At 44.5% G+C, this 22,591-nt stretch overlaps 1 protein-coding gene across 20 annotated transcripts in view; it reads right to left on the bottom strand.

Annotated features, from left to right (window-relative positions):
• The window catches only part of Camk2g (calcium/calmodulin dependent protein kinase II gamma), a 58,670-nt gene that overhangs the window by 14,861 nt on the left and 21,218 nt on the right, over positions 1–22,591 (bottom strand). For 11 of the 20 annotated variants that reach the window (XR_007347105.1, XM_048801861.1, XM_048801847.1 and 8 more), the window contains 10 exons: positions 22,461–22,526; positions 18,859–18,931; positions 18,597–18,699; positions 18,085–18,168; positions 17,578–17,672; positions 16,801–16,923; positions 12,578–12,661; positions 12,291–12,333; positions 9,719–9,781; positions 7,777–7,820 (listed from right to left, as the gene is read on the bottom strand). Coding sequence is in view for 19 of the 20 variants with exons in the window: in XM_048801861.1 (XP_048657818.1) it covers positions 7,777–7,820; positions 9,719–9,781; positions 12,291–12,333; positions 12,578–12,661; positions 16,801–16,923; positions 17,578–17,672; positions 18,085–18,168; positions 18,597–18,699; positions 18,859–18,931; positions 22,461–22,526 (778 nt within the window). In the remaining variant the exon portion in view is untranslated. The remainder of the gene's footprint in view (positions 1–7,776; positions 7,821–9,718; positions 9,782–12,290; positions 12,334–12,577; positions 12,662–16,800; positions 16,924–17,577; positions 17,673–18,084; positions 18,169–18,596; positions 18,700–18,858; positions 18,932–22,460; positions 22,527–22,591) is intronic. The other 9 variants (XM_048801864.1, XM_048801849.1, XM_048801857.1 and 6 more) reach the window with 1 other exon arrangement.

Here is a 22,591-nt window from a genome sequence, read left to right as displayed (position 1 = left end):
TGTATTATAATAAAAAAAGGGGGACTACAAATATTTAAAACAATATCCATAATTTAGAATTTGATCTAAAGAAAAATGAATAATCTAAATGTAATCAGGCTTCTTTTGTACTAGCCCTCTGAATATGCTCAAATGTAAAATGAGATGTTCCTTCCAAAATTATCTGTCAAAAAAAGAACTGCCTTACATTTATATCTACCTACCTACAAACCTACCACCCATCTTTCTTCCTACCTATTTCCCGATATCCTTTACCCAAACAAGAGTGTTAATGCTTTGAAGGAATAGGCTTTTCCCCTGGCGAAAGCAGCGTACAGCTTTCTAATTTGCAATGAATCACAAAAATAATATGTCTGCTGGGTGCTCATTCACCAGGCCCAGTCCTTGGTTCTGGTGATTTTCAGGGACTTGTTGTTAAAGGCCATTGCAGTTGCCTTTTCCTGGACCTTGCTTTAAAGCAGAAAATCTCTCAGCCTCGTGCTAAATATATTCCCAGGCTTCTCCTACCTGGCTCCCTTCTTCCTCAACTGTCCTGCAGAAGAACCCAAGATAACTCTTTTCCCACTCCAAGACTGATTTCCAGGCTAGTGCACATCTTTCAGCTTCTCTCTCCCATCTTCTCAGGGTTTTGCCCTTCAGCCATTCACACCTGGACTCTTCCACCAGCATACTGCAGCATTATTTATTTATTTATTTTTTAAAGGCCAAATTTTTTATTTTTTTAGGATTTTAATATTTATTTTTCAGTTTCTGGTGGACACAACATCTTTGTTTGTATGTGGTGCTGAGGATCGAACCCGGGCCGCACCCATGCCAGGCGAGCACACTACTGCTTGAGCCACGTCCCCAGCCACACTGCAGCATTATTTAAAGGCCAGATCACTTTTAAAGAACCATGTCTCACATTTATTTAAAAGTTATATGAATATAGTTTTATATGCAGCTGTATATAGACATATGCATATATATGTACATAGACATAAAAATCCCACACTGGAAAAGAGTTCAAGCTTCCTTTTCATATTTAATTTAAATGAATGAATATTCAAATAGCACTTAAGGAAATAACTATACCCTCTTCTTTTTTGCTTTCTTCTTCTTCTTCTTTTTTTTTTTTTGGTTGGAGGGTACTGGGAGTTGAACCCATGGCTTCTTAAATACTCTAGCACTTAGCTACATCTCCAGTCTTTTTAAAAATTTTGAGGTAAGGTCTTAGTAAATTGCTCAGACTTAGAAAATTCTCTCAGAACTTGAGAACTTCCTGCCTTATCCTCCTAAGTAGCTGAGATTATAGACATATGCCACTGCTCCCTACTCTTCTTTTTTAATTTAAAGCTTAGTTGGCCATTGTGGTCTGGGACTAGCAGAATGCCAAGTTATTCTTAACTTGAGGCTTCTCAGGATCTGAGCCTTTGTGATCCCTTCAGTCCTGTCCTCAGAAGTGCCTCTCACTTTCCACACACCCCGAGTCATTGGCATTCACCTTCAAAGAAACCAAACTCAAGAGCACAAGATAGACCAGCTGCTCCAACCAGAGCTAGTTATTTTTTTTAAATTTTTTTTTGGTTGTCAATGGACCTTTATTTTATTTATATTCGGTGTTGAGAATCAAACCCAGTGCCTCACACATGCCAGGCACAAGCTCTACCATTGAGCCACAACCCCAGTCCCAGAGCTAGTTATTTTGAGCATCTTGCTCAAAGTAAGCTTCTGAACAGTGAGAAGGAAACCTTCCTACAGGCATTTAGCAGAAGAAATGAGGGAGGAAGTTGGGAAGGGAAGATGGGATATAGAAGAATTATCCATGATGCAGAAAGCTCAGGATCTTCTGAGCAACTTACAGGTCTCCCCTGTAAACAGGTCATCAAGTTCCCTTTCAAGACAGCCCTCAAAGGTCCAACTCTACACACCTAGCTTCATGTTCCCTTTCCTTTTCTCAGAACTTTCATGCAACCACACCATTCATTAATTGATGTACACATGTTCCTGAGTTTAAAAGAACTGCAGTCACATTATCAATAATTTGAAAAACAGAAGAGAGGCAAAACCATCCTAACTTCTAGTGCCCTTCTAGTCTTTTTCCTTTCACAATTTAAAATTATAATTTATAAGCTACACAAAAGTTTATGCCTTGCTTTAAAGATAAAAAGTATTGATTTATAGAGAATTTGGACTTATTGGTTGTAACAGTCATGTACAGTCTAGGTGAAAACTGAAAATACAAAAAAATGTATTTTTAAAAAGTTGCCAAATTTGGGGCTGGGGCTGTAGCTCAGTGGTAGAGTGCTTGCCTAGCACATGTAGGGCACTGGGTTCCATCCTCAGCAGCACCACACAAAAATAAATAAAATAAAAGTATTAAAAAGTTCCCAAATTTGCATCATCCAGTGAAGTTATGATTTATATACATATACTTCGATGGGTTTCCCTTCCCTCTTCCTTTTACTCCCTTTGCCCCCTTTCTTTTTTCTGTAGTGCTTGAGATTGAACCCAGGGCCTTGGCCATACTAGGCAAGTGTTCTATAACTGGGCTCCATCCCCAGCCCTTTTTATTTTGAGACAGAGTCTCTAAGTTGTCCACAAGGACCTCAACCTCATGATCCTCCTTCCTCAGCATCCCAAGCAACTGGGATTATACAGGTTCTTTCAGGTTTTTTTTTTTCCTTGAACATATATTACACATAACATACAAAATCAGTATCTACAAACATTTTTTAAACAAAATTTAGCCAATAGTCTTTTTTTTTTTTTCTTTAGTGGTACTGGGAATTGAACCCAGGAGGCCCCACCAGTGAGCTATATCCCTAGACCTTTTTATTTTGAGACAGTCTCAATAAGTTGCCCAAATTATCCTTGAACCTGCCATCCTCCTGCCTCAGGATTATAGGTGTGTGCCTCCACACCTGGCTCCTATGTGCCTCTTTATATTCCATCTTTTTTACTTAATGTAAAATATTTCCCCGCTACATTTTTCACTTCATATAAAACATTTCTGCTACTGTATGCTCATGAAAACAAATAACTTTAAAATAGTCTATTAAATGGAAGTCCCATAATTACTTAGTCATTTCCTTATTGGTTTTGAAATTGTCTTCAATCTTTTCACAGTTATAAAAAAAAATGTCATGTTGAACATCTTTCTGCTTTCAACTTTTTCCTATTCTGAATTATTCTGAAAATAAGATAATCAGGAAAGAAATTCCCAGAAGTAGAATTATAAAGTAAAAAAGGTAGAAACACTTGCAGCGCTTTTGACCACAGACTGTATTAGAAAGGACCACTGTGGTTTTCATTACTGTCACCAACTTAAGAGTCAAAAAATAGCACCTTGTTTCAATTTTCATTTCTTTGATGCTAGTGAAGCTAAAAGTTTTTCCACATTTGTTATCCAGGTCTACTTTCTCAACTTCAGATGGTCTCATCTGAAGTTGAGAAAGTAGATCTTCTTTGATCATCTTTCTGCTGGGGTTTAGCAGAAATTCTTATTTGTTGAAGAAACTATTTAATAAAAAGACATCCAATACTGCTGTGGATATTTTCCCAGCCCATCTATTTTCAACTTTTAATTTTATATCTATTTGGTCCTGAAACTTTTTTTCTCAAAAGTGCATTGCACTTGTCAGGACCTGGACACACAACAGGCTAGGTTCCCCACACGTTTTCATTTAAAGCAATTTACCTAATGGTTCTGGATGCCCAGGTTCCTCCTCAGTGTTCCTATGGGATCTGACACTACTGAACACTTTCTGTTCTCCTAACTCTTTGTTCTTTCTTTCTTTTCTTTTTTTTTGTGGGCGGGGGGAGACAGGGATTGAACTCAGGGGCACTCGACCACTGAGCCACATCCCCAGCCCTATTTTGTATTTTATTAGAGACAGGGTCTCACCTCGCTTTTGCTGAGGCTGGCTTTGAACTCGAGATCCTTCTGTCTCCGCCTCCCAAGCTGCTGGGATTACAGGCGTGAGCCACCACACCCGGCTGTTCTTTCCCTTGTTGAAACCCTTTATTCCAGTCCATTATTAACAGATAATCCCCAAATTTTATCAGACTTCTAAACTTTTGTGTGCTTTAGATTCATCTGGGAGAAGGAAAGTATTAAAATTCACTGGTTGATTCTGCCTCCTACTCAAGGCCTCTGGGAATCTGAATTTCAGACTACACTCTGTAATCTGTGTATATGCACATGTGTGTGTCTCTGTGTGTATAATATATAATGTGTATATTTTTAGTTGTTGATGTACCTTCATTTCTTATTTATTTATGTGGTGCTGAGGATCAAACCCAGTGTCTCACACAAGCTAGGCAAGCACTTTGCCACTGAGCCACAACCCAAGCCCCTGGAATCTGTGTATTTTTAATTAGTTCTTTAATCTTACATGGCTGCACTTGATGTTTATTTTGGGGACTCACATTCTAGATAGTTCTGCTAGAAACTTCTCTCTCTCCCTCTGGTACTAGAAACTAAATCCGGGGGCGCCAAACCACTGAGCCACATCCCCAGACCTTTTAAATTTTTATTTTGAGACAGGGTCTTGCTAAATTGCTGAGGCTGGCCTCAAATTTGTAATCCCCATGCCTCAGCCTCTCAAATTGCTGGGATTATAAGTGTGTGCCACCACACCCGGCTAGAAACCTATCTCAAAATGGCTCCTTTATCCATCCTCTCCCCTCCAGCTCAGCAGTCTCTGCTGTATTTTATGTCCTGTTTTTGGCATTCACTCGTCCCTTTAGCCAAGCAGAAGCTACTGAAGTTCCCATAATCATCAGCAGTTTCAAACTGTAACTTCACATGTGCTGTTCCCTCTGCCTGAAATATCCTTCCTCCTCCACAACCTGGCAAACCCCAACTGTTGGTCCTTCAAACTCAGTTCCTGGCCATCTCCTTCAGGAAAATTTCCTGATCTGGCTTGATGCTGTCTCTCTACTCCCCCAGTGCCTGTACTGTGCACATCTTCTTCAGGCACCTTATCAGACTGTACCAGAACTGGTGGCTGCCCCATCTTTCTCCCACTGCAAACATCTAAAAGGGTACATCTACCTTTGGTAGATGTTGCTGCCTTCCAGCTCTTGGAGCACACAGCAGGCATCTAATGAACAGTGGCTGAGGGCTAGGGCTGGGGCTGAGTGGTAGAGTGCTAATCTTGCATGTGTGAAGTCCTGGGTTCAATCCTTAGTACCACATAAATAAAATAAAGGTATTGTGTCCACCTACAACTAAAAAAGATTTTTAAAAATCCTTAAAAAACAACAACAACAACAACAAAAAAAAAACAGTGGCTGAGGGGGTGCATTTGTGAGATGCCCCCAAATTCAATGTTGGACTCTTCCTTGGGCTGTATCAGGGCCTTTAAAAAGATATGTCCATCCACATACTCCACTTTTCCTTCAATCCCAACATGGCCAAAATAGAACTCTTCCTCTTTAGATGACCATTTTCTTCACATTTACTCGCATTTCTAGCAGAGGTACCAACATTCCAGGCTGGAAACCTTGATATTATCTGATGATCTTTTAAATCCCTCATATCTAATGTGAGCTTCCACTGACACACCTTTGATCAGAGTTGGTATTCTCAGACTCAAGGGCGCAAGTGGACCACAGATACAGGCAACCTCATTCTGAATAGAATTTTGACTATTATCTCTTGCTATTTCTAATCAACTTTTTTTTTCAATGCTATCGCCAGATTACAATAAATCCTAATTGACACCACTGTGTCTAGCTCTTCCCCTCTTCCATTTATCCATATGCCCTCAGCTAAGTCTTCCTCTGTCTTTCTTTGTACTGGGGATTGAACCCAGGGCCACATGCACACTAAACACATGCTCTACCATGGAGTTACACCCTCAGCCCTTCAAATATTTCTCAGAATTCTTACCACAGCTTTTCCTACTTGTGGCTTATGATATTTTCTAAGGTCTAATATACAAACTTCCAATTATTCTACTCAATCAGACTGACCCAGCTGTATTTGGCAGGGGCTGGGGGGCTTGCTGTGCTCTCCAACTGAGTTATGCCCCCAGCTCCAGCTGTATACATATATTTTTAATTTTTATTTGTTCTTTTTAGTTATATATGATAATAGAATGTATTTTGACATATTATACATACATGGACTATAACTTCCCATTCTTGTGGTTATACATGATGTGGAGTTACACTGTTTACATATTCATAAATGAACATAGGAAAGTTATGTCTAATTCATTCTACTGTCTCCCAGCTGTATTTCTGAGATCTCTCTACCATACACTCTGTGATCCAGTTAGGTGAAGAACATGCGTGAAAACTCATAAAATTCATATTCTTACTTTTAGGTTACAGAAGCAATACCATCTCATTTTAAATACATTTAAGTGTATAAAGTAAAAGCTGAAAGGTGTTTCTCTCTGCCCTGCTATCACCTCTGACTCCATACCCTAGAGGCAATTGCTGCACTGCTTTCAATCTTCCTGTATCTTAGGCTTCCTACAATAAGCTTTTTCCCATGAGCTTTTTGGCCTGAACCACCCCATGGAGGGTCCAGTAATAGTGTTTAGCTGGATCCAGCTGTGTCCACTTTCCTCTCCCTAAGGCAATGTAAAAGCTACATTGTACCTACTGTATGTGCCTCTCAGAATGTGTGCAGAGCAAGACACCTGATAGTTATGTACTAAATATTTTGTAAAGATGGATTGATTTTAGTTTCTTCCCCAAACAGAAATTTCCAAAATCTTTCTCCAAGTAAACCTACCCACTTTTCCAAACTTGACTCTACCCATCTAGCTTGAGTTCAAAACTGGGGGACTGCCTGGCCATCCCAGTTCCATGTCGGCAGGTATGCAAGGAGCCCAAGCTCCCCTCTTATGAGCAGAAGGACACAGAAAGCAGGCATGCAGAGAATAAAGGAAAAAGGAAGGGATTTGGCAGAAGGGAATGGGGCATGTATATATATTTCAACTGTGGACAAAAGATCCTGGAAAAAGGCCCAATTTAAATTTTTGTTGGAGATTTGAAGGTTTGGATAATTTTACAGGTTGATATTCTCTGTGGTGTCAGTTGGAAGGCTTTAAGACAGTATGAACTCCTATCCAAAGTTCCAGTCCCAGGACCCTTTCTTCCTCCTAAGCATCCTCATGCACCTTGGGCCCTGTGGTTGCCCCGCCTCTCTTCACTTCAGCTGAACAGCTACTCACAACAAGGGCTTCCTGTTGGGACCTGGAGGCACCTGGTCCTTCTTTTCAGCCAGGTCCCATAGAAGCCGAACCTCAAGAAAGTTTAAGATACTTTCACTCAGTGGTATTTAACCAGGGTTCTGGAAGTATTTTGCAGAAAAGGACAAAGACCAAAGAATAGTGTCTTCAGGTTTCTAGTCCTGTACCCTGCCTGAATCACCCAAGCAAACTTTGCTTTCATTTGATTAAAAAGGGTTATGAAAAAAATGGAGGGGTGGGGGGTGTTTAATTAGATGTCCTAAAATACCTCAGAGTGTCAAGCCCTCAAGATGAAGCACATGTGTGGAAGTCAGGCTTAGGGTCAGCTCTAGGAAACTATAATTTGGACTGCTTCCCCTGAGACTTTCCCACCCAGGTAGATCAGGAGAGACACCTTTCCATTCTTCCCTCCCAGGCCAGTAGAACCTGCTCTTCTCAGCATAGAGGCTTCCAATTTAAAGCAGAATAGCAAGAGTAGATGGTTTTCAGGAAAAGGAGAAGCAAGGTGCCTAGACTTCTCAAGAATAACTACCAGGGGGAGAGGCCAGTCTCTGGTCAGAAGGCTGGAGAGATAGATACCCACCTTGACACCTCCGTCCGACTTCTTGTTCAATAAGCTTTTGGCAGCTGTGAAAACAAAGAGGAAAGTCACATCTTCTGCATCTTACCCTCGTCCCAACCTGAAGTCTGGCAGCTGGATCTGCAAGAGACTGCTATATCTGACAAGGGGGCCAGGAGTCTCCTGAAAGAGACCCTTCCTAGTAGTCCCTCTGCAGGAAGGGCATCTTGAGTGGTGTCAGGGCCTTCGGGATGACACCCCAGGATCTCCTCTGCTGTGGAAGCTGGCTCAGCAGAAACAGACACCCTGTGCTTAGGAGAAATCATGTTCAGTACTGGAGCAGCCTGGGAGCACTGGGAGCTCTGCCTTTGAGAGCTTCCACCCAGGCCTAGAAACAAAGTGCCAGGGTGAAAGGGTGAGGGCTCCATTCTTAGATGCCACGGAGGTTCTCCAGATAGCCACACTGGAAGGATGCAAGACATCTCCGGACTGTTCTCAAGAAACAGAGTGTCACAGTTCACAAAGGAGACCAGATGTGAGGACAGACAGACACAGACACAGAAACCAGGACCACCTACAGGAGGATTTTGCCAGGGGGTTGAAGCCTTCACTGGGCAGGACCTCACCAGGTTTACTGGGTCCTAGCTGCCATCTTTTTCCCAGACTCTCTGGACTCATGAGCAGGAAGGGCTAAGCAGAATAACGAGTTATCAGATTCTAGCCAGGCGTGGCATAATGCTCAAGGCTGACCAGCTTCACACCAGAAGGCTGGTGACGGGCTGAAAATGGAATCAGCCCAACTGTCTGATCCACCTGGACTACCTGGGTTTAAATCTTGGTTCCAGCTGCTAGCTCTGTGACCTTGTATGAGTAAGCCTCTCTCAGCCACAATTTCTTTAAAAATGGGATAAATAAAACAGGCCTAAGTCACGAGGCACTGATGGGGGTCCAAAAGGATCATGCCTGAAAAGCATTTAGCAGAATGTCTTGCACATGATTTAAGTACCCTACTAACCATTGTTATCACTATTGCTGCTCCCCTTCTGCCCTTTAGGTGGCCATTCCTACCTAAGCTGTGTCCCATATTTCTCCAGTGAGAACAAGGGTCCTTCCATCACAAGATTCTGGCTCCAAAAGAAGGGCATTTGGTCTGATCTCCAATCATGCTGCATTTGAAATTTTTTTTTTTTAAATATATTTACTAGTCAGGGCTTTGTTTACATTAGCCAGTTCTCAATTCTGGTTGCCCACTAGAATTACTCAGGGAGTTTTAAAAAATGCTCATGCCTAGTCCATCCACTAGGGATTCTAATTCTGTTTATCTGGGGTGGGGTCCTGCCACCAGGATTCTTTAGGAGCTCCCAGATAATTGGTTGTTCTGTACAGGTAAGGTTGACAGCCTTTGACATACCTGTTCTTAAGCATCACCACGTTATCTGTCATCCTCATTAGAGAGATGAGAAAACTAAGGCTGGGAGAACTGATGTGACTTGCTCAGAGTATAGCAAGGCTAGAATTCAAACCCAGGGATGGCTGACTCTGAGGTTTTTGCACTCCACAGCCTTTCAGACCTGGAGGCCTGCAAACACCAGACTTCATAATTTTGAGGGGCAAGGCTTCCTCTGTGGGCTCTTAAACAGTAGTGCAGAAGCCTAGTTCCAGCACTGGGCAGCTCTGCAGGTCAGGCCTTTGGGCTGCCTGGAGGGAAGGCTCCTATTTCCCAGCTCCACATCCCCAGGCTATTGCCTCCTGAGAGTTGGCAAGCGCCCAGCATGCATGGCTGGTTAGGGGGCTCTGTAACAACAATGCGCTCGCAGATGCCAAGTTAGGTGGTCCTTCTGGCATGCCCATCTCAGCCCGCAAGCATGGAACTCGCCTCCCTGGTGCGTGGGCCTGGCATGCTGGCCCTCCTGGTGGGGTGGCAGGGAGCCGAGACAGGCGGTCAGGGAGGACTCATGCCACGTACCTTGCCCGGCCAGGCTGGCGGCGCTCGCGGCAGGCGAGGCGGGGGCGGAGCTCTGCCTGCCAACTGAGGGGATACAATCTCTCAGTGCACAGAGCTGCCGCAAAGCCACGGGGGCCAGTCAGCAGCAAGCATGCCCCAGCATGAGGCACGGGCACCACTGGCTGCCCACACACAGCAGGGCCCAGGCGGCATGGCCAAGCCAGCCGAGCTGGGGGAGCGGAGGCGCCAGGGGCAGGCCGATGAGGCAGGTGCAGCCAGTCCTGCAGCAGTCCAGGAGCCTGAGAGGACCAGGCTGGGACAAGGTGAAGGGAACACCATATAGCTACTTTGTGGAAATGTACTTAGTGCTTGTTCCATGACCAACTCAGGTGAGGGTTCATAGGTAAAAGCCTGACTTGGTGAGAGGAAGGTGCCCTTTCTGAGGTGATCCAGCCCTTGCTTAAGGCTGTGAGGATACCAAGCTTCACCTTCAGACCTTCCCTCCCTAGGACATAAATGAGCTCTGTAGCTAAGAGCCTGGAGCATAGAGCAGCCCTTTCCCCTCAACACACTCGGAATGGTAGAAAGACTGGCACTTACATGGCCTCTGGACAGCTAAAGTTTACAGATGGGCCCAGCTCTATGACCCCTAACTTCTCAGAGACAATGGGCTCTCCCTCTTAAGGGAAGTAGCCAAGAGAAGCAGCTTTACTCAGCCTGTGCTTCACAGTGTCTTGAGGTAAAGATGCCTAAGAAATAAGTCCCCAGAAAGACAACAAAGGCCTCTGAAGAAATATATTCTGGAAGTTATGATTTCACCATTCACCAGGCTATTAAAGTCCAGGGCTAAGATGTGGCCCCACTATTTGGGGTCTACTTGGGAAATAGCCTAGTTTGTGCCTAAGGAATCATAGGTGCCTTTCCTCCTTGACACACCTATAGACAGCTCTTGCTGCAGAAATTTCCAGAGACAGAAGAGGCCATCCTAGAAGCCTAAAGAACTTTTTTTTTTTTGCATCTTCTTTGATCCAGGGCAGTGAGCTCAAAGGCCAGATGAGGTCTGGGCAACAAGAATGGAAGGCTCTTTAGGGATGAACTAAAGTACTACGTCCTAACAGAGAGACTGACTTCTTGAAACCAGGACACCAATTTCCTGAAATGCTGGTTGTGGGTGGTGATGTGGAGACCAAAGGCCACAGGACAGGAAATGCTACTGATGGGCCAGGCTAAAAGAGAAGCAGTAGCCCGTCTTCGCATTTAACTCAAGAGAAGAGAAGACAGGTAGACATCAAGGGTCAGCATAAAAATGCCCCTGAGCATCCTCTAGAAAAGCTCTTAACCCCAGAAAGTAGAAGCCGCAAGCAGTTAGAGGAAAGAAGCACAGTGTGGGGCCACAACTCCATCTTTGTGGCAGATGGACAACCCATTGCTCCCAGTGCCCTGTATAAGTGGTAAAAGCCCAGGATGGGGCATGACTGGGGCTCACTATCCATCCCTGATATCCCAGAGCCTGTGACTCTTGGGCTGGAACTGGTGAAGCCCTAGGCTCTCTTACCTGCAGCCTCCTCCAAGCTAAAGCCCATGGGTTACCTGGAACCAGCACAGCGGAACCCATCAGGACTCCAGCTCAAGGAAGCAACCCCTGCCCAAAGTGGCTGCCCACCCTGACTGTGGTTGGTGCTCCCACACAAGCCTCTCTCCATGGTGGTGCAGGAGGAAAGCAAGGGAGGGAGTCTTGTTAGGAGGATGAGAAGGGCTCTTGAACCAAACAGCGAGGCTGGGGTTAGAGGGAAGGAAGACCAGAGCTACAGCAAGCTGGGGACAGACTTCTTTGTCTTCATTTAAGCCTTGATATTAATCTTTTTCTCAAAGAAAACCCACCGTGCTCCCAACTGAGGGCAAACAATACTGGGGGTAGGGTTGAAAGCAGGGGGCAAAGGGGAGTGGAGTGTCTTGCATCTTAGAAATAACGTCAAGTGCGACTTACAAATTACTGATCCCAACTCTCTTGATTCCTTATGTAAATCTAAGTTCCTTTCCTTCCACTGGCTGGTCTCTAGTTCTTCATTTTTACAGCTAGTATCAGAGAAAATATTTTAAGCCTGAGTCACCTTAAAAGGTCTAAACATCTGGAATAATTTCTATTAGTCATCTCTACTTGGACACAAGGAAGAAAGAGATCACCCTAGTGATCAGTTGGTGGCAATTGAGAACATTCATAATATTTCAACTTGATTTTGTTTTTCCCTTCCAGCGCATCCTTCAATACCCTAGATTGGCTATAACCCTAAAGGGCTGAGAATCTTCAGGGAATTCAATAAAAATGAATAGGGATAAAGTACATAGGATTCTGGACAGGCTACTCCTTGGGAGGTTCTAAGGAACAAATTCATAAATTTGAGCCCAAGTGAAGGTTCCTCCCCCCACACCAAGAATTTCAGTAAGAGGACTCAGCAGCAGAACCCTCAGAACAGGATCCCTGTTAATCCTGCTCAAGGAATCACCTGAGACAGCCACACTGCCTAGGCTGGCTGTGCTCTATGCCTGACCCACTCACCTCGGCAGAATTAAAGTGTTCAGCTGGGAAACATACCTGAGAAGTTCCTGGAGACAAGCATGGTCGTGAGGATGGCACCCTAGGAAAGGAGGAGAGTCCTATGAGTTCAACCGGACTCTATAAAAGGATAGCCTGGCCTCAGGCAAAGCAGCTCATGGCTAGAGCCTGGAGTCACAGGATTTTGGCATCCCCAACATAGCTTAGCTACAACCTGCATAGCTTAGCTTCAACTAGGAGCAGAGCTGCCTTGTCTAAGGGGGCAAGACCTGCATTGTTAACAGGCTTGATTTCAAGAGGCCAGTGGCACAGAAACCAAGACTTACCTTCAGTTTTCTCCGGGCATTGAATTTGCGCAAACACTCCACAGTCTCTTGGCGGTGCATCATGGAGGCTACCGTGGATCGTTGCTAGAAACCAAACAGAAAGGCCTATGAGTCCCCCATTCCAGACCCTTTCTCTGCCCTTCACTTTAGTCCTGGCACCAATGGCTATGCCAGGACAGAGCTGTGTACTCAGCCACCCCACATTCGCTCTGAAGATCAAATGAAGTCACAGACATGAAAACACAAAATAAAGGCATAAGCCCAAACTCAAGGTTATGTAAGGACAATCTAAACATGAAAGCACACTGATAACGGATGCTATATGAGTGTGCAGAGAGAACATTCTAATCTTCCTTGGGCAAAGGAAGCTGCAAATGGGAAAGATTATCCTATGTGTGGTGAGCCTGGCAGTTATTCCTTCAGCAACTGCTTACTGAGCACCTGCTGTGGTCCAGGTTCTGAGCAGTGACAGCACAGGGAGGTCCCTGCTTTCTATAACATTCATTCCTTCAAAGAGCCCCTCTCAACATACCCCACAAGGTCCTGAATGAACCTGGGGTCTCAGAAGCTAAGGATGTATACCTTGAAGGATCAATTCTTTTCATCATTTTGGATGAAAACTTTGATATATTTATTAGTTACTTCCTTGTCTCCTTAAACAGAATCCAGACATGGCCTCCGCTTCCTTGGGATCATTGATAGAAGAACCAATTATTTTGAAATGTCATAATATAGTGATGTCCTCAGGGGCTATAGAGATATATAGGACTATGAAACGTAGAGCCCACAAAAATGATCCTCAGGACATAGTATTTCCCTGTTTTGTTTTGTTTTTGGTACCAGGGATTGAACCCAGATGCACTTAACCCCTGAGTCACATCCCTAACCCTTTTTGAGACAGGAGCTCCCTAAGTTGTTTAGGGTCTTGCTAAGTTTTTTTTTTTTAATTTTTTTTTATTGTGGGTTGTTCAAAACATTACAAATTTCTTGACATATCATATTCCNATAGTTGTAGTTTTGTGGGGGTCTTGCTAAGTTGCTAATGGATGGCTTTGATTTTGCACTCCTCTTGCCTCCTGAGTTTCTATTATAGGCACACACCACCAAGCGGGCTACTTCCCCAATTTTTGAATTTCCATTTTAAGTTGCTCAGCATTACTTTTGCTGTTGCTGTCTTGCCAAACTATTAGAAAAATGAATGCTAGGACCTGCAGCTTGGTGCCCATAATCACATAATCCTTGCCCTCACCCCTGGCCAACTCTTTCCTGCGCCTGAAACAACTCTCCCCACCTCTCCACCTCCCCAAGTCTCTCATTCCACCTCATCTTCCTCAGCATAAACTTCTCCACAAAGAGAAATGAGGTCACCATGCACATACTGCTTCTGTTTCAGCCCCCACCCACCAGCTGATTTCTACCCACCCACAACCCAACCTAAGTCTCAGAACATCATTCTTCACACCAGGGTGGACCTCTTGAGCAGAGCTCAGAAGTCCCTCTTTAAACCTTTGCTTCCTAAATTAGATATATTGTCGACTCATTCCTCTGGACTAGATTCTTCTTGGTAATCTACACATTATATTCAATCTTCTCCTTAAACAAAGTCCTTAAAACATGGATGGAACTGAAGGACATTATATTAAGTGAAATAATCCAGACCCAGACAGGGACCACATGCTCTCTCTCATATGTTGAAGTTACAAGAAAAAAAAAAAAAAAGGTTTGGGTCTGAGTGTGGAACAGTGAAACTGGAGATGCGGGGGGGAATTAAAGGGAAGCTGGATTTGAAGAGCATATGCTGTATGCACGTATTTAATTATCACAATGAACCCTACTAAAACGTATAATTAATAAATACTCTTTAGTCAAAAAACAAATGAAAAAAAAAAACAAAAAAAGAAAGAATCCCAAACCTCTCTGACATATCTTCCTCCTCTAAGGAGTATCATTTCTTTCCCCCTTCATGCCTCACTTCCTATGCACCTCCTCAATCCTACTTCCTCTTCACGCCCCAAAACAGGTTTCCATCTCACTCTACTGTCTTTGTGAAATGATGAAAGAATAGCCTTTCCATGGTCAGAGCCCATGCATTCTCTTTGATCTGTGTCAGGGACTCTCTTGCAATACTACCAGTGCTCCCTTACTGAGACTCCTTCTTTTTTTAGCTTCTACATCTTCTGCTTCTGATTCTTTTCTTTTCTTTTTTTTTTTTTTAAAGAGAGAAGAGAGAGAGAAGAGAGAGAGAATTTTAATATTTATTTTTCATTTTTCGGCGGACACAACATCTTTGTTTGTATGTGGTGCTGAGGATCGAACCCCTGGCCGCACGCATGCCAGGCGAGCGTGCTACCGCTTGAGCCACATCCCCAGCCCCTTCTGATTCTTTTCTGACTACAGAAATTCTCATTCTCAGTCCCTTTTGCTGACTCCTCTAATTCTCCTTGTTCTTAAATGCTGATGTTTAGTGTCCATCTCTTCTTTTACTGAAGAATACAAACTCAAGAATTTGATCAGCATAGAAACAATCCCATCTTCTACAGCCTCAACATCACCTATATACAAAAGACTAAGACTCTTTTCTTTCTTTCTTTTTTTTAGTGCTAGGGATCAAACCTAGGGCCTTACACATGCTAGGTGAGTGCTCTACCACTGAACTGCATCCCCAGACCATGCAGGTATATTTTTTAACTGTCCACAGGGTATCTCAGCTAAAGTCTCTTGACACCACACTTAATGTGTACAAAACTAAATCATCATCTTTTCTCACAAACTGGCTTTTCCTCTGAGTTTCTTCCGTATGGATGAATGATACAATTCTCTGCTCAATGGCAAAACATGGCAGTTCCCACAGATCCCTCTCTCCTTCATTCCCCAATTCAATTGGGCACTAAATCTTTTAGATTCTGTGTCCCAAATATCTCCTGAATTTTTCCACTCCTCACACTACCCACTCCCCCATCTCTATCCTCAGAGGAGACCTCATCTGTTGCTTAGATAGTTATGACAGCTTCCTAAGCTCCCGACTCCAGCCTCTTTCTTCATTAATTCCATTTTCTACAGAGCTTCCAAAATGATCTTTCTTAAATGTAAATTTCACACTCTCTTTAAAACCCTTAAATGGATCCCTATGCATTCGGAATAAAACCCTAACTCCTTAGGCCGAAACTGGGATGTCAGGGAATCTTTAGGGCCTCTTTGTCTTGGATTCCTATAGTCATGGCCTCATTCACAACCAAACTACTTAACATTCCTTGAACTTGATTTCCCATGGCCTCTTACTCTGGCTCCTGCTAACCTCTGTCTACAGGGTAATATCTTGGGGAACTCTTAGTTATCTGCCAAGAGCCAGAACAGAGGTCACCTCCTCCATGCAGCCTTTGATGACCCCACTGCCCACCAGGGACAGCAAGAACTCCTGCACTCCTTTAGATTCTTTTGCATACTTCACACTGTAGTATGGTTGCCTGTTTGACTGCCTGTCTCTCCAGATCTTTGGAGCAGGAAAAATGCCTCATTCACCTTCGTATCCTCTAGCATCTGCACCAAAGAGGCATTCAGTAAACACATGAACGAAGGGACAAATAAACAAATGCATAATGGCTGTCAAGATACCAACTATGCCAGAAAACAAAGTATGTCAACCCACATCAACAGCCTAGGGGAGCCTCCCAGCTCAGGAGCTTCAGGACTGAACTTCATGATGCTCTTTTTAATAGCTCAGAGACCTCTTTGGTTTATTCATTGGGTCTTGGTCACAGTTGTTAAGAGTTGTATGAGTGGTGAGACCTGAGTATGCCCTGGACTTGGGGATTCACTTTCTGCCAGCTGCTTTCTATCATCAACTACCTAGAGTCTGCAAGAGTCAACCTAAGCCCTCATTTAAGACTAGAATTGGGTTGGGATATAGCTCAGTTGGTAGAGTGCTTGCCTTGTATGGACTAAGGCCCTGGGTTCAATCCCCAGCACTGCCAAAAAAATAAAAATAAAAAAAGAGAGCCATTAATACAGCCTCACAACCAAGGGAGAGACGAATAAAGGCCTGTTAGCCCCTTCTGCCTCCTAGAGATCCCCCGGTGATATTTATTAACCTTGGGCCCCACTCAGTCTCCTGCCCCGCCTACTGGGTCCTCACTCAGGAACCAGAATGATTCTCTGCTGATAAAAAGGAACATAAACATAAGCGGTCACCACTGATCTCCAAGTCCACAGCTGAAAACACTTACACAGACCCACGGGTGCTTCAGAGCCTGGTCAGCCGTGATGCGTTTTGCTGGGTTTATGGTCAGCATCTGGTTGATCAAGTTCTTGGCTTCAGGAGTCACTGTGTCCCATTCTGGTGATGGGAACTAAGGAGCAGGAACAGGGGGAGGTGGGATATGAAATTTGTAAGCCTCACACCCTAAAACGAAGGCTATATCTTCATCCCAACTCCTATAATTGGGATATTCTATGGTACCCAAAGTTGCCTCAGAGAGAGTTGGAGAAGCCCTGGAAATATCCTAGAACCTGTGTCAACTTAAAAGACTAGGAAAGGAAAATAGAACAATGATGGTTAGAATGCCAGAATATCAGATCACAGTAGGAAGCAGACTCCAACAAACATTCTCTGGTTCAACTCCATCTCTCTACTTGGGGGAAGAGGCTCAATGATGTGCCTAAGGTACCAATGCAGTGGAAAGAGCCTCTAGAATTCTCGTCCCTGTGTGATGCAGCTTCTCTGTTCTTTGCAAAAAAAAAAAAAAAAGATCAAAGGGCTTCAGTGGGTTCCTTAATTTTATAGCTACCAAAAAGGATGTTAAAAAAAAAAAAAAAGTTGCTCCCTGGACGTAGGGTGGCAAGAACTGAGTCCTGTTTGCCCATCCCTGGATCTTCAAAGTCCCATGACATCCCCTATGTCATGTGACACACTAAACAAGCCCCCTCCCTTGGACAGAGCCCAAGGGGCAGGACATGTGCCCTGCTTGATGTTCTTGTTTGATTCTTAGAAAAACAGTCCTTACATCGTACGCTCCAGCCTTGATCTGCTGATACAGCTTGTGCTGATCCTCATCCCAGAAGGGAGGGTAGCCCACCAGGAGGATATACAGGATGACCCCTATGAGATAGAACACACAGGTCACTGGGTTCAGTCACCTTTACCCTGAGGAACTATGAAAGGCCATGCAGGGCTCAGAGCCACACAGAATGACAAGGGCCAGACCAGAGTTAGAGGTGGATGCCAGCCGATAACGCTGTGTCTCTCACGTCAGAGATTTCTTTAAGCACAACCTATCCTCTAAGGCGGGGACAATTCCCTCTCTAAGAAGGATGCAACATAATACAGGAAGTTACTTGGGGAGGAGGGTGTGATGGGAACAGCCCTCCCAAGGGGATGAGAGCAAACACCATGATTTCACATACACCAGGCACTTGTGGGACCCGCAAGGAATAGCGATGCTTCTTTCTCGCCATCACTGGAAGCCGAGGGCCCTTAACACGGAAAAGCTGAGGGCGTGGAATGGGCTTACCGCAGGCCCAGATATCCACAGGTTTTCCATAGGGATCTTTCCTCAAGACCTCAGGGGACAAGTAACCTGGGGTGCCAGCAAAACCTGCAGCAGAAGAGAGAGCAGAGGTACACTGAACCCATTTTCTCTCTCAATAAATCCGTATCAGCAATTTCTTCCAAAGCCCTTTTCATCCTGCTGCTTTTGCTACATAAGCTTTCAGCACACAGGCTGCGAGAGATGAGAGGCTGGGCTTCTCATAGTGCTTGGAATCTAAATCAGAGGGCAAGTCCATGTGCCTACCAGGAACTCCAATGCCTCCCCAGAGGCAGCAAGAACGCAGTGCTGACAACAGCTAGACTTACTGAGTCATGAAGGGCCAGGAGGGATTTCTGCACCCTCCCACCCTTCTCCACTCTCCAAGGAGGCCAGGACCATTAAAGGTCTGGTTTCTAGTTCTGAAAGAGGAAGGCAAATCAGAAAGAGGAGGAAGGGTGGGGACTGCATAACTGAGAAGACAGTGTCACCCTTACCAAACCAAGCCTGCTGCTCTCCTTGCACTTCGATGGCGAGGCCAAAATCAGCCAGCTTGACGGCAGCACCCTTGCATTTACTTGCCAGCAGCAAGTTCTCAGGCTACAGAAGGAACAGCGAAAACCTTGTGAGGCATCCCCCCCCCCCGCCCCCGCCCAGCCCAAAGGGAGCCTTCTTTGGGTCCACACAGTACCACTATCTAGCACCAGGTGGCGCCAACATGTCACAAGCAAGAGGCAAAGGAGGGGAGCCTGGTAATACCTTCAGGTCCCGATGGACAATGTCATGCTGGTGGATGTGGTTAACACTCTCCAGAATCTGATGTATACAGTGGCTGAAAAAGCAGGAGAAAAAAATGTCACTACAGGGTTAAACCATCTCATCCAAGACCACATGCCATGGACTAAAAGCATGTAACAACAGGTCACAGGTTCATAGAGAATCACTGAATGATGAGTTAGTTCAACCCATTTTGTTTTCATTTCATTTCTTTAATGTTTTGTTTTATCTTTAATTGACAAATAATATGCATCTATTTGTGGGGGACATGTGTTGCTTTTATACATGTTTACAACGTGGGATGAGTATATTATGCTAATTAACATTTCCATTACCTCAAATATTTATCATTGCTTAGTGGAGAGAACATATAAAATCCTCTCTTAGCTACTTTGAAACATATATTATTAGCAACTACAGTCACCACGATGTGCAACAGATCAGAACCTACTCCTATCTAAAGCTCTGTATCTGCTGACCAATATCTTTCCTTTACCCAACCACCTCCACTCCAATTCTTGGTAATCACCACTCTACTTTTACTTCTGAGATCATTCTTTTTTAGATTCCACATATAAATAATGTCATGTAGTATTTGTCTTTCTGTGCCTGGCTTATTTCATGCCCTCCATGTTGTTGTAAATGACAAAATTTCATATATATTTTTTTAAGACTGAATAGTATTCTGCTATTCTCTCTCTCTCTCTCACACACACACACACAAACACACACACACACACACTTTTAGTATCCATTCACTTGTTGGCACACACTTAGGTTGTCTCCACATCTTAGTTATTGTGAATAATGCTGCTGTGAACATGGGAGGGCAGACATCTCTCCAAGATACTAATTTCAATTCCTTTGGGTATTTACCCAGTAGTGGGATTGCTGGATCATATGGTAATTCTATTTTTAGTTTTCTGAGGAACATCTATACTGTTTTCCAAAAAAAGCCTGTACTAATTTGCAATACCAACAGGGTTCCCTTTCCTCCACATCCTCAACAACACTTATTTTACAGAAAAGGAAACTGAAATTCAGGTAGATTAAGTGGTTTGCCCAGGGTCACTCACTAAATGGGAGGAGAGAGACTAGAATAGAGATTCACCATGGATTCTTCTGTCTATAAAGGCCTAACATAACCAACATGTTTTTAAGAGATCAGGAGACATCCCAGGCTCCTGAGAAAGGTGAGACCATCCAACCCCTACCTTTTTTCTATTTCCCTATATAGTAACTTTATTCTTAGAGAAGAAACTTGTGCTGGCAACTTAAGCAGGAAGAGTGCAACTGAGTTCCCTAAGTTGTTTTGGGATGACTGTACTCCTTCATTTATTTAAACATTCACTAAGTGCTTCCAAGGCCTTCTGCTTTGTACTACACAGGACATAACAATGAACAAGACCCGTAGCTTCCCTGAAGCTGATCATCTGGTAGAGGAGCTAAAACAAACACAGATTTCTTTGAGAAACAATATATTTGAGCAGATTTTTAAACGGGGCACCAAGGAGTATTTCTGAGGAATGTGCATAGAAAAGACAAACTAAGATCCAGAATTACATGCAGCTGCTGATTTTTGTGTCTGCATGCGTGTGGTTCTGCGGATTGAACTCAGGGCCTGTGCTTGCTAGAAGTGCTTGACCATTGAGATATATCCCCAGATCTTTTAAAATTTATTTTGAGAAGGGTCCAAGTTGCCCAGGCTGGCTCTGAACTTGTGACCCTCCGGCTTTGGCCTCCTGAGTAGTTGGGATTACAGGTATACAACACCATAACCAGCTTAAGCTGCTGATTCTTAAAGCAGGCTGTCCACTTTACAACCCTCCTGCCAGCCTTGTGGTCAAACTTCTGGCAGGAAACATGAGCAGACTACAGCAATGGTTTTCTTTTATTTTTTTTTTTGTACCAAGAATTGAATCCAGGGGTGCTTACCCACTGAGACACATCCCCAGCATTTTTTAGTTTTTATTTTGAGACAGGGTCTCTTTAAGTTGCCTAAGGCCTTGCTAAGTTGCTGAGGCTGGCTTTGAACTCACGTTTCTCCTGCTTCAGCCTCCAGAGCTGCTGGGATTGCAGGGTGTGTATTATCACACCCAGCTAGCAGTGGTTTTTAAATGGGGATGAGTTTATCTGGAGACATTTCTGGTTGTCACAACCTAGGGAGGGGGAAGGCTGTTATTGACATCTACTAGCATGGGATGCTTCTAAGTGTTTACCATGCACAGGAGAGGCTCTCACAACAAAAAATTACCCAGCCTAAAAGGTCAGTGGTGCTGAGGAAAAACCCAGCTTAGAGAACAGATGCCCAGTCATCATGCACCACCAGGTGTACTGGGCAGGTCTGCAGAATGTCCAGGTGTGCTAAGCTAGGTAGCTGAACTTCTGATTCCTTTCTCTAAAATCTGAGGTGCTGGGGGTCCTGCAAGAGCCAAGGGGTCTTACCAGGCCCCTAGAAGCTAAGGCTGGGGCTGCCCTAGCACAGCCCAAGAGTGGGCTAAAGAAACTTTAAGACTGAACTATAGAGGCAAGTCTCCACAGAAATGTATTATTAGAACAGAGTCGGGCTAGCAGGGAGAGCCTTCTGGCCAAAAATGGCAAAAGTGCGAAGTGTCCCAGCAGAGCCAGGCCAAGCCCACTGGTGCAGCCCCCCCTCCTTGCAGTTCCCTGAGCTATCACGCCTCCTCCCGCCCACAGCCTGGTCCTCCCCTGCTGGCACTGGAATTCATCTCCCCACTTGAGAATTTTTCCTGAGGTTGAAGCATCTGAAGTTGATCAGCAAACATTGGCCGCTGGAGGTTGAGAAATCTGTGAGGAAGCTGCACTCCCCCACTTTCCAGAAGCAGCCCGAGCTGCCACATAAGCTAGATAAGCTGCAGGCAGGATGATCAAAACCAGGTTGTAAGGACATCACCCTCAGAGAGAAGCGGGGCTGGGGGAAGAGCCGAGGCGGGAAAGGCAGGCCAAACAAGTGCCTGAGAGCTGTGTGGGGGTGGAATTCTGCTGTGTCACATGTAGGAGCCATCAGGGCTTCTGTGGAAGGCTGGAGGCTGAGGCATGGGACTGTGGAACAGCACTCCAGCTAAAAGAATCCCATGTTGAACCTGGTCTTGGCAGTTAAGGGACAAAGTGACAAGGGCTAAAAGCTCCTGAGATGGCTCCCATAGTTCACACACCTTTGGGAAAAACCATATCTTTTATGTTTCTAATCACCCCAGGATTTCCACTTAGTGGCTTGTACATAGTAGGATTTGTCAAAAGAAAGAAGAGGGATTGAGAGGGCCCTCATGTGTACTTACCAGTGTGGGGTAATACAAAGAAAAGGTATTTCTGGGGTGATGGGGTAAAGGAGACTCAAGAGGCTTTGCCAAAATTGATCTGGGGTGCTGAATTCTGAACTTCTGATATTGCCCCCAGAATGCAGCCCTCGTCCAGCTCTGTAGAATCACTGTCCAGATAAGAGTTCCTCTGATCTTCCCCAAAGGCTTTTCAATTAGGCACAATGCCAGCCCCCTAAGGTGGACAAGACTTATTTCAATCCTAAACTCCAGAGCTGCACTGGAACAATTGGGCCTTCATCTCACCTGGCATCTGCTTCACTGTAGTATTCTCTAGCCACAATGTCTTCAAACAGCTCCCCGCCAGTAACCCTGCAGCCAACAGAAGAAGAAGAGGTCAGAGGAGGTGGAGTCCCTTGGCCAACCCCGGTGTCTAA

The sequence above is a fragment of the Marmota marmota genome, unplaced genomic scaffold (genome assembly GCF_001458135.2).
Source record: "Marmota marmota marmota unplaced genomic scaffold, marMar, whole genome shotgun sequence".
NCBI classification, from domain to species: domain Eukaryota; kingdom Metazoa; phylum Chordata; class Mammalia; order Rodentia; family Sciuridae; genus Marmota; species Marmota marmota.
This window is presented reverse-complemented; position numbering and strand designations above follow the sequence as displayed.